Source organism: Bos javanicus, chromosome 1 (genome assembly GCF_032452875.1).
Source record: "Bos javanicus breed banteng chromosome 1, ARS-OSU_banteng_1.0, whole genome shotgun sequence".
NCBI classification, from domain to species: domain Eukaryota; kingdom Metazoa; phylum Chordata; class Mammalia; order Artiodactyla; family Bovidae; genus Bos; species Bos javanicus.
Genome location: NC_083868.1, coordinates 91,645,542 through 91,662,603, shown reverse-complemented (window position 1 = coordinate 91,662,603; position 17,062 = coordinate 91,645,542). Strand labels below are relative to the sequence as shown.

Here is a 17,062-nt window from a genome sequence, read left to right as displayed (position 1 = left end):
ATAACTTTCCTTCCAAGAAGTAAGCATCTTTTAATTTCATGGCTGCAATCACCATCTGCAGTGATTTTGAAACCTAGAAAAATAAAGTCAGCCACTATTTCCACTGTTTCCCCATCTGTTTGCCGTGAAATGATGAGACCGGATGCCATGATCTTAGTTTTCTGAATGTCGAGCTTTAAGCCAACTTTTTCACTCTCCTCTTTCACTTTCATCAAGAGGCTCTTTAGTTCTTCTTCACTTTCTGCTATAAGGGTGGTGTCATCATTCTGTGTGCATTATATTAATTCCTAAATACTCATAAGAAATAGTGCCAAAGAACTAAAGTGCCTGTTCAAAGTCACCATAGTAAGTAACAGAGTCAAAATTCAAACCTATGTTCAAAATTCCTATGTAGCCTAGTTTACCACTCTGCCTGTATTGAGAGGTTGGTGAGAATTACTGCAGCCCTTCACATCAGTTATCTATCAAATCACAGTGGAATAACTTAATAATTATTTAGTGTGTGTGTACTTTGATTAAAACTCTTACCCCAAGGCAAATAATAAATAATCTAAAATAAAAATTAAATTTGAACATTCAACTTCTCCAAAAATAACTTACAAATGTGAACTATGCTTAATTATGGATATAAACACTTAGAATTGTGTCATTTAAAAAATGCTGGTCATAAATTTAAAGAAAACCAGTTTCTCTCCCTCTCTCTTTTTGCAATCTGAATTCCTCTTCAGTTGATTCATAAATCAATTAATTACCATCGAGCGACCTGAGGGCAGCTGAAAATTGGGTCCAAAATAATAAGAAAGGAAGCAATTAGTCTTAAGTCTGGAATTTTAATATTCAATAGAATCTGAATCAGAAGTGATCCATTTTTTGAAAAGGAGAACATCAATGTGTTTTTAATTTCACTGTCTTTGAATGAGGATGAAGGAGGGAAGGGAATCAAGATAACTGATTATTCTCAAATGAAAATTAAGAAAAGATGTTATCAGAAATCAACCAAAAGCATATTTTCTTTCTCTATACTTTAATCACAAAGGAAAAGGTCTCTTTTGTGTTGAAGGTTGGATATATTTTGAATTCAAGCTTAGAATCATCTTCAGAGACTTTTATTAAGAGACAAATGTAGCATACATGTTTAATCCACTAGGGCTAAAATAGTAGCTCTTTTCCTTAACATTTATTTATTCAATTAAATGGGATTTTTGCTTTAGTGAATTAACAGAATTAATCTGATGTCTTTATTGATTTCCACATGAATAAATGAGTTGAATGATTAAAATGAATATGTTTAGCTAAAGAGAAACATTGCCTCAAACTAAAGATATTCCAAAAATCATTTTCAGTCCTTGAAATTAAATCTACCTGTGCTCCCTGGGATACATAGGGAAATACAGACTTTCATTAAGCCTTTAGTAACTAGTAACAGGAATAGAAATACACAATTTGCCCAGGGTTATCTGACTGTATTAATATGTAGTCATTCATATGTTAAATGAAAGACCAAAGATGTGGGCTAGAAGAAGGGGAAGTAGGGAGGCAGATTGGGAGAGCTTTAAATAGCTAATCATTTCCTGAATTGAGCCTCTCTGGTCTCTCCACTATTTAACCTACATTGGGCTTAGTATTTGACACACAAACGGAAAGATTTTAAACTAATAATAAGAGAAATAGAATGAATGGCAAAATTTCAGATAGGCTAATGTTCCAGGTTTAATTTCCCCAGGTGTTTTCACCCAGATTATGGAACATGAGGTCATGACTATAAAGGTAATCTTTTCCTGTTTCTAGCAAAGGGACTTTGAAGGACTACAGTATCTCTCCCAGGATTTGAATAATGTATTTGTTTCTTCTTAACCTGATGTTTAGATTCTTTTGCCCTTAACTCTAAGACCTTTAAATCCCTCATTTCTTTCACAGTGCATTAAGTAACAGCCCTGAGAAAAGCACTGACTGACTGTTCAACAGAAAACTTTTCAGGAGGCTAACAGGCTCTGACCTCCAAGAAATTATGTTGTTAAATTGACTCAAGACCTTACCAGGGAGACCAGGTTTTACTAAAGACCATATTAAAGTTTGGATTCTTCACTATTGCGAAAACATCTTTTCCTCCAAGATCTGCAAATACCAGTTTTTCTTTTTCTATCTTGCAATTCAGTTTTCGTTCGTCTTAAATTCTCAGTGATACCCAGAATGTTAATTGTGTTATAGTGCCATTGGCTGCTGTACCCTACCCCCAAATGTAATCAGTTTGCACAAGTAGAGCTGAACCAGTTAGATCTGAAATAAATGTTAGAAGAGTTGATAAATAGTTGCTGTTCTGAGTCCTGTGTGTGCCTTTCCTTCATCCATAGCAGCTCCTCCTGGAACTTGCTCCAGGACCCCAGCTAAGTGACTATGAAATTTATAATCACCTACAAGTGCAAATGATGTTTAAGAGAACCATCTATATCTGCAAGCTGAAAAGAACAGAGTGCTCAGCTAAACATTCAATTACTTGAGGTTATGATATTGCCTCTTTTACTCTGAGGTTATTTAAACTTCATGCAAAAATGGAGACAACATTTTTAGTGTCTAACTTAGTATAAGGATCCAAAATATTTAGGAAAGTTTTAGTTTCACATATCCTATCTAAAAATTAAAATATGATAGAATAGTAGATAAATTGAAAATTACTTAAGGGATGAATTTACAGGATAAGAGAAGTTCAGGGCATGGAAAGATTTAAATTACGTTACACACATATGTATATTTTATTCATTTGTGAAATGTATACAAGATGAACATGGATTTCATTTCTTCTTATCTGTAAAGGCTCTCAAAACCATATAAGTCAATACTATATTATATTTTACAGGCAGCGTATTTGATACTGCCTATAAGAGAAAAGATAAGAGAACAGATATTGCCTGGGTTCATTTCTCAGCTTTACTCCTTGGATAAGAGATTTTTCTTCATCTATTAAGTGTAATAATGATAGTATCTACTTGATAGGAATTTTATGAGAACTGTGCTCTGCTGTGCTCAGTCACTCAGTCATGTCTAGCTCTTCATGGCTTCATGGACTGTAGCCCACCAGGCTTCTCTGTACATGGAATTTTCCAGGCAAGGAATATGGGTGGTGGTGATTTAGTCGCTAAGTCGTGTCCTACTCTTGTGACTCCATGGACTATAGCCTGTTGGTCTCCTCTGTACATGGAGTTCTCCAGGCAAGAATACGGAGTGGGTTGCCATTTCCTTCTCCAGGGGATCTTACCCAGGGATTGAACCCAGGTCTCCTGCAATGTAGGCGGATTCTTTACTGACTGAGCTAGTGGAATAGGTGCCATTTCCTCCTGCAGGTGATCTTCCAGACCCCACATCTCTTGCCTCTCCTGCATTGGCAGGCAGATTCTTTACCACCAGCTCCAACTGGGAAGCCCTAGCTGAAATATTTGCTGTGTCCTCTACTAGGATTCAGAGAAGGCAATGGCACCCTACTCCAGTACTCTTGCCTGGAAAATCTCATGGGCGGAGTAGCCTGGTAGGCTGCAGTCCACGGGGTCGCTAAGAGTCGGACACGACTGAGGGACTTCACTTTCACTTTTCACTTTCATGCATTGGAGAAGGAAATGGCAACCCACTCCAGTGTTCTTGCCTGGAGAATCCCAGGGACGGCGGAGCCTGGTGGGCTGCCATCTATGGGGTCGCAGAGTTGGACACGACTGAAGCGACTTAGCAGCAGCAGCAGCAGCTACTAGGATTATTCATAATACATGAAACATTTTTTTCAATGTCTATTATAGAACTCAAGGATTGACCTAACTTCCTATATTTTATAGTGTAACTATCTATAGTTTTTTTTTTCACTTTCAGTAAAAATCTAAGTATAAGCATGTATCTTTTGCTTACCAGTGATTCTCAAGGGTAGTGTAACTTCTCCACATCTCTCCTTAATACTTGACCCACACAGAGAAGGCATGCCAGAATCTTTGAAACAGTCAAAATATTTAATAATTATATTTAAGTGGTACTTGGTTTTAAAATGTTTAGAAACTCTGGCTTAAATTAGAAGTCCTCTTTCATGACCAGGTTATATTCAAATGCTGAGGGTATTCTGACCTTCTGCTAAGCAGTATTTAGCATATATATTGAAAATTCTGGTAAGCTTCCTACCAATCTGGAAATCTGTATTATCTTGACATTTTGCTGTGTAGGTATTACTTCTGCAGAAAAGTGTTTCACATAAGTAGTTTAATTATTGTTTTGAAGTAGTGAATGTGCCTACTAAGCTTCTTAGACTGTATATTATTGAAATAGTAGAATTGTCTGACCTGATATAGTGTTTTAAATATAAGTGCATGTTTAAGAGTCAGTTGACCAAAGTGAGATTTCAGTTCTCACACAAGGTACTCAAACAGAAAAACTGAATAAATGTACTGAAAATCTACATTTTAATCTCTAAAACTCACATGATGAAAGAGCCCATAACTTATAATCAGTATTTCTTAGATTAAAATATTTTTAGGATCAGTCAGTCAGTTCAGTTGCTAATTCATGTCCAACTCTTTTCGACCCCATGAATCACAGCACGCCAGACCTCCCTGTCCATCACCATCTCCCGGAGTTCACTCAAACTCATGTCCATTTGAGTCGGTAATGCTATCCAGCCATCTCATCCTTTGTCGTCCCCTTCTCTCCCTGCCCCCAATCCTTCCCAGCATCAGGGTCTTTTCCAATGAGTCAACTCTTCACATGAGGTGGCCAAAGTACTGGAGTTTCAGCTTTAGCATCATTCCTTCCAAAGAAATCCCAGGGCTGATCTCCTTTAGAATGGACTGGTTGGATCTCCTTGCAGTCCAAGGGACTCTCAAGAGTCTTCTCCAACACCACAGTTCAAAAGCATCAACTCTTCGGCGCTCAGCTCTCTTCACAGTCCAACTCTCACATCCATACATGACCACTGGAAAAACCATAGCCTTGACTAAACAGACCTTTGTTGGCAAAGTAATGTCTCTGCTTTTCAATATGCTATCTAGGTTGGTCATAACTGTTCTTCCAAGAAGTAAGCGTCTTTTAATTTCATGGCTGCAGTCACCATCTGCAGTGATTTTGGAGCCCCCAAATATAAAGTCTGATACTGTTTCCCCATCTATTTCCCATGAAGTGATGGGACCAGATGCCATGGTCTTAGTTTTCTGAATGTTGAGCTTTAAGCCAACTTTTACTCTCCTCTTTCACTTTCATCAAGAGGTTTTTTAGTTCCTCTTCACTTTCTGCCATAAGGGGGGTGTCATATGGATATCCATGAACATATCACTGCCAATGTTTATCACTCATTTTATCAAATCTAGAAATACTTGCAATCTTGACTCCTTTTTAAGATTTCTAATCCAATTAACTGAAAAGTATTACCAATTTTATCTCAAACACTTATCAAACATATCTACTCCTCTCTATTTCTCTTTCCACTGTCCTGGCTTAACCTCTGACTCTTTCTCACTTTATTACAGCAATAGCCTTCTGTCTGTACTTCCTGTTTCCACAATTTCTCTTTTAAATTTATCCCCCACATATGTATCAGTGTGTCCCTATCCTGAATACACACTTGAAAATATCACTTACTCTCTACAAAACCCTCTAAGGATTTCTTATCACCTACAGAAATGGTTTTCAAACTTTAGCCACTGTAGACTTTAAAAGCGAAGTTTCACGTTTTTGTTGTTTTGCTGTTGTTGTTCAGTCATTAATTCATGTCCAACTCATGACCCCATGGACTACAGTATACCAGGCTCCTTTGTCCTTCACTATCTTCATAAAAGGAAGAAAACAAGAAAGGGAAGTCTAGTCACGAGAATATCTAGTCACGAGAATATCTAGTCACAAGAATATCAATGGCTCTTTTGTTGCACTATGTTTCAGACATTGGGCTGTGCATCTTGTTTAATGCCAGGAAAAATCTCAGTGGTACTGCTGAACCTATTTGCATGGCAGAAATAGAGACAGAGATGAGGAGAATAAACTTGTGGACACCGCTGGAGAAGCAGGGTCGGGGATGAGTTAAGAAAGTAACATTGACATATACTACCATGTGTAAAATAGATAACTGGTGGGAATCTGCTGTATAACAGAGGGAGGTCAGCTCAGTACTCTGTAATGGCCTAGAGAGCTGGGATGGGGCCATGGGAGGGAGGCTCAACAAGGAGGGAATATATGTATGTTGTCACTAAGTCATGTCCGATTCTTTGCAACCCCATGGACTGCAGTATACCAGGCTCCTTTGTCCTTCACTCTCTCCCAGAGTTTGCTCAAATTCATGTCCATTGAGTCTGTGATGTTATTTAGCATTCAAATACAAAATTTTAGTAATTTAAATTTCAAAATCCTGACTCTTGGTTATATAGAAAAGCAATTCCTGGCAAGTGTGATAAAAATAAAAAATCATCCAGTATTAGTGTAGCCCTTTTCTCCTTACTGAGTATTTATATGATTTGTTATTTTGCTTGATCCTGACCTGAACTTTCTGGGGTTAGGAGGGCAAATATATTTACATTTCAAGTTTGTAGAGGAAAATTCCAAGAGATTAATTACTCAAGTTTGCCTGGCAGTTTTAGACTACTTTAATAAGAAAAAAACTCTAGTCTTAAAAGGCTCATGTCATAGTGATAAAAACAGAAATATAACAAAGATATAATAAATGATAAGTAAAAATCACATACAAAATGATAGGAAAAGATGACAAGAAAAATATGAATTCTGATGGGTTTTCAAGGGTTGAGAAAAACAATTATAGAAAGAAGCATGATAAACAAATAAAGAAAAAGAAAGAAAAATCTTTCCAGGCAGAAGAAATGGCATAAAGGGACAGAGATAGTGAAGGTAAGGATAGATTTAAGGTTTGATAAATCGACTGCTGTGACTTAACCAGTAGCTATATGGAAATCATCCACATGAGCTTATGGGAAAGAAAGACGTGTTTAAAGATGAAAGAAGATATGTTGGGGCTTGTTTGTGAAATATACTAATGAATTTGGACTTGCATCTACAGACAGTAAGGACCATAGTTTGGGTAAAAGTAATAAGTAACTGTATTATGGCAACAAATAAGAACTTATAGAGAATTGTCTAAACATATGGATTAGAAGGAAATTGGCTAGTGTAGTTCTGAGGTACTAAGGGTGAAACAAATTGGAGTCAGGTATAGTATAAAATTTCACATTTGGGCAAAATGTGGGTATTATGGTATTATCCAAGATAAGAAATGAAGGTGACAGTGGAGGAACATATGCTCATGATTTGGACTATGAGTTGATGTGTCTGAAAAATCTTGCAGAAAAAATGGTGAACTAAAAACAAGAATTTAGCTAAAGCTTTAGGAACTGTCAACCTGAGATTGGTGGTTGAAGCCAGAAAAGTAGACCAAACCACCTAGGTAGTCTGTGAAAATAGAAGACTGTACAGTCCACCTAGAAACATTAAAAGCTCAAAAATTAAAAGAGGATCCAGTTATAAGTAGAAAATTATACATAGAGAACTAGCAGAGTCAAATCATGGACTTTGGGCAAAAGAGTTGAAAGAAGGAAAGTATGTTAAATATTGCTAAATGTTACAGAAAGGACATGTAAGTTAGAGACTAGGGAGAAAAACTGAATTTCAAATGAGATCCTGGATAGATTTTTCTTATCACTATCCCTTTTTATGTAATATTTTTACTATGATCTCCACGTGGCATACCTACACAATTAAGTTTTGCATATCTTGGTTTACTCCTTCATTTCTGTCTATCAGTGAATTTTTCTAAATAGAAGTGCTCTCTAAATGGTTAAGGGTGTTTTACTTCCCTCCCTTCATCAACAGATGGGAGCTATTATCAAACAGCCATCACTCATAGTTAATGTGATAGCAGTGAAAAACTTTCACAATGAATATATCCCTTTTTAAAAAAATCTTTTCATTACTTTTTTATGTCAGGATATGCAAAAACTTGTTCATAAATGATGATTATTATATTCATATATACATGAAAAATAATGGTAGTGTCTTAATATTTTCAAAGACAGTGATTTTTGATCTGTTATGAACTCAAATCCCATTAAATTAAACTCCATGAGGTTAAGCACTATATTCTGTATTTAGTGTAGCACTTGACATATAGTAAGTGTTGCTGCTGCTGCTCCTGCTGCTGCTTCTAAGTCGCTTCAATCATGTCCTACTCTGTGCGACCCCATAGACGGCAGCCCACCAGGCTCCTCGGTCCATGGGATTTTCCAGGCAAGGGTACTGGAGTGGGGTGCCATTGCCTTCTCCTATAGTAAGTGTTAGGAGCATATTTTTTTTAATGATTTAAAAAATGCACTAGAAAGAAAAAATGATATGAATCATATGTAAGAGGCAGGTGAAGGAACAAGATAGAGAAGGGGTTTATATTAGAGAATAAGACACATATGGATGATTTAAATCAAAATGTTCTGCTTTTGAATAATTGAAAGTTCAATAAAACTTCATTAATTATAATTCCCAATTTATATTCTTATGGGATCTTTCAGTTTGAGGCTTGCTGGTATTTTAATTTTGCACTATTTATAAAGTCTTAGATATACTAATAAGATAAAATTAATTCAAGAAGTTTATTTACAACTACTCTTGTGGCAAACTTTTAAGGACTTCAAGTTAAATTATTAAATGACAATGAATGCCACAAATTGTCCATGTCACACTTTCACTAAAATCAATTCAAAGATATATCCATGCAAATTGTACACTTTCTCTGAGGATCATAAATAGAGTCTTTGGATTTCCTTTAGCTCAGCATCCTACCATAATCACTACCACAACATTAACACTCTCATCATTATTATTATGATATGTATTGTTTTTAGGAACATCATCAGTGCCTTTAACAGTGTCCTATTAGCAGGCTTTGACTGTTCACAACATCTCTGTGAAGTATGTAAATCTCCAAAGTTTCTTAAGTGCTGTAACTAATCCTTTAGAGATTAAGATGCCGCAGAACTATGGCAAATCAGAATTTTAACCTGATTCTATAATGACTGCCCAAAATACCAAAACAAAACCCAATTGATAGACAAAGTTAAATGTATTATACTTATTGCAGTAAAGAAGAATACCACCTTGACTGAGTGTATTGGTTTCCTAGGCCTGAATAATAGAGCATTAAGAGATTGAGTGACTTAAACAACAGAAATATGTTGTCTTGACAGTTCAAGGTGTTATCAGTGTTGGTTTCTTCTGAGGTCCGTGACAGAGAATCAGTTCCAAGCCTCTTGCCTAGCTTCTGGTGGTTTTGGGGCACTCTTTGTACTCCTTTGGCTGGCAGACACATTGCTCCAATCTCTGCCTTCATGTTCACATGACTTACTCTCTGTGTAAAAATTTGTCTCTAAATTTCCTTTTTTATATAATGACACTAATCATATTGTGGTAGGGACCCACTTTACTCCAATATGACCTCATTCTAACTTAATTATATATGCAGTGACTTATTTCCCAATCATACCATGTTCTGAGGTACTAAAGGCTAGGACTTCACCATATGAGTTATTCAACCCATAACAGAGAATCTTAGTCATCTCTTAGAATGGGGAGAAATTAGGAGAGGACATTTATGATTTATTTTAAGCCTTAGTTGTGTGGTTTTATGGCAGGTCTTAAAAAGTGGAATGCTGGTTGGAACTGGGCAGTTTCTAAAATTAGTTTTAGAATGGTAAGCAAAATGAGGAGAGGAACATAAACAAGTTTTGATAAATAAGCTATAAGTCTTGATAGGTAAGCTCTTTGGTTGATTTGTGGTCTTATCCAAAAATGCACATATGCTAGAGCAAACAACTAAATAACTTAAAAAAAATCATAGTATTGGTCAAAATAAAGAGTGAAGAATATGCTTGATCACAGAATTATTTAATGTATAGAGACTTATAATTATGTTCATTTCATTTCTCATCTATATGGATTCTGAGTCTATCAGCTATATCATCCTAACTTTCTTTCCCACCATTGATAGATTCCAAAGTAATTTGTTCTACTGCTGGATTCATCTAATAAATAGTTCTAAAAGAATTCAAATAAAATGTGTTACCCTTTGTGGTCATTGTTGACTAGATTTAATCTCATTCCCATGATAAAATTAGAAAAACTTACTTATCTACCATCTTGCTTTTTTCTATCATCTCCATAATTACTTATATCCTATACCAAGACATATTTTTTCTAGACAAATAACTCTAGTTACTTAAGGTTTTCAAATAAAAGTTATATGTAGATAATAATAATTTCATAGTATATTTACAAGCTTAATACTACGAGAGCATTGTTTGAGGTAGTGTCCTAGTCCATTTCAGCTGCTATAACAAACTATCAGAGATTGAGTGGCTTATAAACAACAGAAATTTATTTCTCAAGTTCTGGAGGCTGGAAGTTCAAGATTAGAGTGCCAGCATGGTGAGGTAGCATCATTATGAACAAAACTAGTGGAAGTGATGGAATTCCAGTTGAGTTATTTCAAATCCTGAAAGATGATGCTGTGAAAGTGCTGCACTCAATATGCCAGCAAATTTGGAAAGCTCAGTAGTGGTCACAGGACTGGAAAAGGCCAGTTTTCATTCCAATCCCTAAGAAAGGCAATGCCAAAGAATGCTCAGACTATCACAAAATTGCACTCATCTCACACGCTAATAAAGTAATACTCAAAATTCTCCAAGACAGGCTTCAACAATATGTGAACTGTGAACATTCAGATTTTCAACCTGGTTTTAGAAAATGCAGAGAAACCAGAGATCAAGTTGCCAACATCTGTTGGATCATCAAAAAAGCAAGGGAGTTCCAGAAAAACATCTATTTCTGCTTCATTGACTATGCCAAAGACTTTGAATGTGTGGATCACCACAAACTGGAAAATTCTTAAAGAGATGGGAATACCAGACCACCTGACCTGCATCTTGAAAAATCTGTATGCAGATCAGGAAGTAACAGAACTGGACATGGAAAAACAGACTGGTTCCAAATAGGGAAAGCATCAAGGCTGTATATACTCATCATGCTTATTTAACATATATGCAGAGTACATTGTGAGAAACGCTGGGCTGGATGAAGCACAAGCTGGAATCAAGATTGCTGGGAGAAATATCAATAACGTCAGATATACAGATGACACCACCCTTATGGCAGAAAGTGAAGAGGAACTAAAGAGCCTCTTGATGAAAGTGAAAGAGGAGAGTGAAAAAGTTGACTTAAAGCTCAACATTCAGAAAACAAAGATCATGGCATCTGGTCCCATCACTTCATAGCAAATAGATGGGGAAACAAGGGAAACAGTGGAAACAGTGGCAGACTTTATCTTTTTGGGCTCCAAAATCACTGCAGATGGTGACTGCAGCCATGAAATTAAAAGATGCTTACTCCTTGGAAGGAAAGTTATGACCAACCTAGATGGCATATTCAAAAGCAGAGACATTACTTTGCCAACAAAGGTCTGTCTAGTCAAGGCTATGGTTTTTCCAGTGGTCATGTATGGATGTGAGAGTTGGAGTGAGTGCCAAAGAATTTATGCTTTTGAACTGTGGTGTTGGAGAAGACTCTTGAGAGTCCCTTGGACTGCAAGGAAATCCAACCAGTCCATTCTAAAGGAGATCAGTCCTGAATGTTCATTGGAAGGACTGATGTTGAAGCTGAAACTCCAATTCTTTGTTTACCTGATGTGAAGAGCTGACTCATTGGAAAAGACCCTGATGCTGGGAATGATTGAAGGTGGAAAGGGATGCCAGAGGATGAAATGGTTGGATGGCATCACCTACTCAATGGACATGAGTTTGAGTAAATTCCGGGAGTTGTTGATGTACAGGAAGTCCTGGTGTGCTGAAGACCATGGGGTCGCAAAGAGTCAGACACAAATGAGCAACTGAACTGAACTGAACTGATGGTCAGGTAAAGGCCCTCCGCCAGGTGACAGAATTCTTGTTTTATCTCATATAAGGGACTAAGGAGCTCTGTGAGGTCTCTTTTATAAGGACACTAATCCCAATGAGAACAGAACCCTCATCATCTAATCACATCCTTAAGGCCCCACTTCCTAATACTGTTACTTTGGAGATCAGTATTTCAGCATATGAATTGGAGGAGGGCAATAAATATTTAGACCATAATTAATTATCAGCACCCCATGACTTCTTGTAATCTGAATTTTTTCTATACCTGCAAGTACAAAATTATTAATTACAATATCTTGATTTATTTCAACCATCTTAACTCTTAGTGTCTCATACAATATCTTTTATGTTATCAGCAGCACATAACCTCATGAGTTCATTCTATCTAAAATATATCTTACTATAGTTTTGAAGTTTTACAATATTTATAATATTATGTACCTTGTTGCCAAGACTTAGTTTTATTCAAAAGCATTCCATTCTACCAGCCTTTAAGCATAGAAATTAATGCTTGCTTAAAGAATTACATTGCAAAATCATATCTGAAAAGGGTTTCAGATATGGTTTTGCAGCCAATGTATCTTACTCTGTAATAACTTTGCAATTTGTCACCCCCTTTTTTGAAATGCAAATAATGATCTTTTCTGACAAAGAAAACACCCTGCGATAAATACATATAATGTCAAGTTATAGAATCTACTTATTTTAGTTTATGAACATCTCATGATTAATTAGATCAGTAGAATGAAACCCAACAATCAACAGAAACCTCGACGCAATTTAGAGTCTTTTTATAGCTTTAAAGAATATCCAGTAAGCACTTGAAAAACAAAATCAATGAAGAGTTTAAAATGCTAATTTTCTGGTTTTCCACAGGGTCCAAATTTTCTCTCTGAGGCTCTTTTTCCTAAACATGCAACAAAAATTGAAGAAATGGATCCATTTTTCAATCTTCATGAGACCATTACCAAGGTAAGAGAGGAATGTGTTCATGAAAAAGTTGAGGTTTTGTTCTTTCAGTTAGTAAATGGAGGAAAGAAAAATAGCCACTCAAGTGAGAAATCTATATATATATTTGTTTTTAGAGTATACTAGAGAGGATTTTAAATACCTCCTATTTTACTATGGAGTAAGGATAATAAGCAATTCTATCAAGATCAAACAGACTAATAGCTGATGTTTATATTAAAAAATCAATTATTTTTTTAATTGAAGTATAGTTGATGCAGTATCATGTAAGTTACAAGTATACAATAGTAACTCAAAATTTTAAAGATTTTACTCCATTTATAGTTGTTATAAAATATGGGTTATATTCCTTGTCCTATACAATACATCCTTGTAGCTTATTTTATACATTAGAGTTTGTATCTTGTACTTCCCTGCCCCTTTATCTCTCTTCCCAGTTCCCTCTCCCCACTGGTAATCACGAGTTTGTTCTCTATCTGTGAGTCTACTTCTTTTTTGAATTCACTAGCTTGGTGTATTTTTTTTTCAATTCCACATATAAATGATATAAAGTGTTCATCTTTTCCTGTCTGACATATCTCACTTAGTACAGTGTCGTCCAAGTCCAGCCATGTTGATGCAAATAGCAAAATTTTATTCTTTGTGTATGATTGAGTAGTATCCCATTTTATATATACTACCAAAATAGATTCTTAATAAAATTCTTAATTTGAAAATAGACTTGTGGTATATTCTCAAGTATACTTCCTTTACCTCAGATTAAGGACAATACAAAATGAGTCTTTGAATTTCTGTATCTTCAAAGATTTGTTCCAATATTTAAGTTGCATGGTTCATTGTACTTCACTGCAGAAAAAAATGACCCGTTTTCTTAAAGAAAAAGTTAGACTGCATTTATATTAATTGATTTATTTCTATGATGCTTATATCTATGTTTATGATAAATACTTGACTTTGAGTTTATAGAATGAAGAAAATTAAATTCTACAGTGTAGAGCAAATTAGTTTAATGTTCCGAGAACATATGACATCATGTGAATTTTTACATTTACCAACTATTGATTTAACCAATTATAGCCTGCCTTTGGGGGATAGAGTTTGAACAGAATATTGATATTTCAGTACTCTTAAAACAATCCATATTTATATATGCTTAGATAAAATACTGAGTCTTTTTTACATCTTCTTAGTGAAATTTTACATGGCTCTTTCTATGCTTTAGAAAGAGGAATTGTGGTATAATAACTGAACTCAGTGATTGGCAATAGAATGAATTCAGAATACTAAAACTAAAATTCTAGGTACTCTGGCATTTAAGAGATTTGTACATTTATTTTTTTCTGAACTTTTAAAATAAGTAAAATTTTGACCACAGTTTATGTAAAATTCTCCTAAGATCAAGATTTCTAAATTTAACTACATTTATGATTCTTTCCTTTCCAGTCTAATCTATTTCCTTGGCTTAGTTTTGAATATATCCATCCTCCGATCATCATTGTTACTTGGATACAATAAAATAGAAGGGGCCCCCAAATAATAAGTCCTTAGCATTTAAAATCTTAATTGTATTCCTGATATGCAAAGAGAGAAAGAAAAATACATATCTGTTATCTATATATATCTATGTAAATATTTATATCTATATGTATTTGGGTGAGGGTGTGTGTGTGTTTATATGTATGTGTATATTTGTTCAAATGTTATGGGTACTTGGGCTTCACTTGTGGCTCATCTGGTAAAGAATCCACCTGCAATGTGGGAGACCTGGGTTCGATCCCTGGGTTGGGAAGATCCACTGGAGAAGAGAAGGGCTCCCCACTCCAGTATTCTGACCTGGAGAATTCCATGGACTATATAGTCCATGAGGTCGCAAAGAGTCGGACATGACTGAGCGACTTTCATCATCATCATCATCATCATCATCATCATCATCATATGGTTACGTAGAGCCTAAGTTTATTTACTTATTTTTAAGTAAAGCATTAGAGGATTTTTAGGGCAATGAAACAATAATATTTTCTCCATTTTTTCTGCTTTTCTCTGGATCAGGAAATTCATAAACTTTTATAGAAAGGGAAATTTGAGACCATATTGATATCAGATATATAATGAGATGATTTCACATCTAACATGTGAAATCCCCAGTGATAGGAAATTCTAAGGTTTAGATTTTAGATGTAAAAACACACATTGACTATTGTCATGTGAGATCTTAGCCATCCTTCATCTCCTGAGAGAATGTTAGGAAGCAAGAATGACTGGGTGAGAAAGGGAGTAGGGGAGCATAGAGCATGGCCTGAGCATATAAATATGAGATCAGTACTCAGTTTGAAACAGAGAATAAGAGACTATTTGAGTGAAGACACAAATTTATACACATATATGGTACATGTTCTACAGTTATTTTTAAAAGTACTTCTTGTGCACACTAATGTTTAACCCATTAGATGGATGATGAAAAGAATTCTGTCGATGAAAAATTGAAACCTAAAGTGCAGAATCAGGTATTCTGTGACACTTTTTAAGGACCACACATATTTACTTAATGTTGATACTGTTTCCTCAGTCACAATTACCTGCGGTAACCACCAGTGTTGTAGACCTAGGCCAAGGGAAGAATTGTGCTTTGGAAGTTCAGTCTTATCTCACTATTAGAAGAACTTGTAGAGCCATAAAACAAGCATTTAATAGATACTTTTTAAAAATCATATTTTCTTTGATCAACAACAAAATGAAGGTACAAATATAGAGGGATTGACTAGAGTGCAAAACTAGGAAATATAGATTTTAATTCTGCCTTGCTTCCCAATTTGTTATGTTGTTTAGTAGAACTTTATTGTCTACATCGAAAAGAAGTATACTCATAATGATTTCCTCACTAGGATTCTGTGAAATTGAAAAGATGTTGTGTACCTTTCTCTGGAAATGCAATACATATATAATTGAGTATAATTATTGGCATTAAAAAATAATAGTATTAATGTCTTCTAAGTAGTACCTTACCTGCATTTTTTGCATTTAGCTTTTCCTTTAAATATGAAAATAAACAATAAATTAGACATGGAAACATATAACTAAATTAATTAAATGCTGAGAATATATTAATTAGTTAATGTGTACAAATGGAGTATAAAATTTCATTTGTGAAAGGTTGAGGTCTTTAGAATATTTTGTTTTAGTGGGGATAATAGTGGTATTATCTGAGTATATCACATGTTTGGTATACTCCTATTTCACATGCTGCTGCTGCTGCTAAGTTGCTTCAGTCGTGTCCGACTCTGTGCGACCCCATAGACAGCAGCCCACCAGGCTCCCCCGTCCCTGGGATTCTCCAGGCAAGAACACTGGAGTGGGTTGCCATTTCCTTCTCCAATGCATGAAAGGGAAAAGTGAAAGTGAAGTCGCTCAGTCGTGTCCAACTCTTTGCGACCCCATGGACTGTAACCCACCAGGCTCCTCCATCATGGGATTTTCCAGGCAAGAGTACTGGAGTGGGTTGCCATTTCCTTCTCAAATGCATGAAAGTGGAAAGTGAAAGTGAAGTCGCTCAGTCGTGTCAGACTCTTCGCGACCCCATGGACTGTAACCCACCAGGCTCCTCCATCATGGTATTTTCCAGGCAAGAGAACTGGAGTGGGTGCCATTGCCTTCTCTGCTATTTCACATAGTAGTGTATTATTATAATAGCACTGGATTTTTAACAAAAAAGATATAGATGGGTATCAATTCTGTTACTGCCAATTATGAAAATAATATGAAATATGAGGAACACTTTATAAAATGATAAAGCACAGCTATTACTGATGTTATATCACTGCTAAATTGCTTCAGTCATGTCTGACTCTGTGCCACCCCATAGACAGCAGCCCACCAGGCTCCCCTGTCCCTGGGATTTTCCATGAAAGAACACTGGAGTGGGTTGCCATTTCCAATTTCAAAAAATCAGAAGTAATGGAAATATTGAAGATACTAGTCCTTATTCTCCCAGCAAAAGTTTTAACTTGATACACAACACTATAACACAACCATGTATTTCAGTTCAGTTCAGTTTGGTCGCTCAGTCGTGTTTGACTCTTTGTGACCCCATGAATAGCAGCGCGCCAGGCCTCCCTGTCATCACCAACTCCCAGAGTTCACTCAGACTCACATCCATCGAGTCAGTGATGCCATCCTCT

General features: G+C 35.8%; 1 protein-coding gene across 8 annotated transcripts in view; it reads left to right on the top strand.

Moving 5' to 3' along the window:
* NAALADL2 (N-acetylated alpha-linked acidic dipeptidase like 2) overlaps positions 1–17,062 on the top strand; it is a 1,576,761-nt gene that overhangs the window by 1,331,545 nt on the left and 228,154 nt on the right. For all 8 annotated transcript variants that reach the window (XM_061415500.1, XM_061415503.1, XM_061415502.1 and 5 more), the window contains one exon: positions 12,795–12,890. In XM_061415500.1, the coding sequence (XP_061271484.1) occupies positions 12,795–12,890 (96 nt within the window). The remainder of the gene's footprint in view (positions 1–12,794; positions 12,891–17,062) is intronic.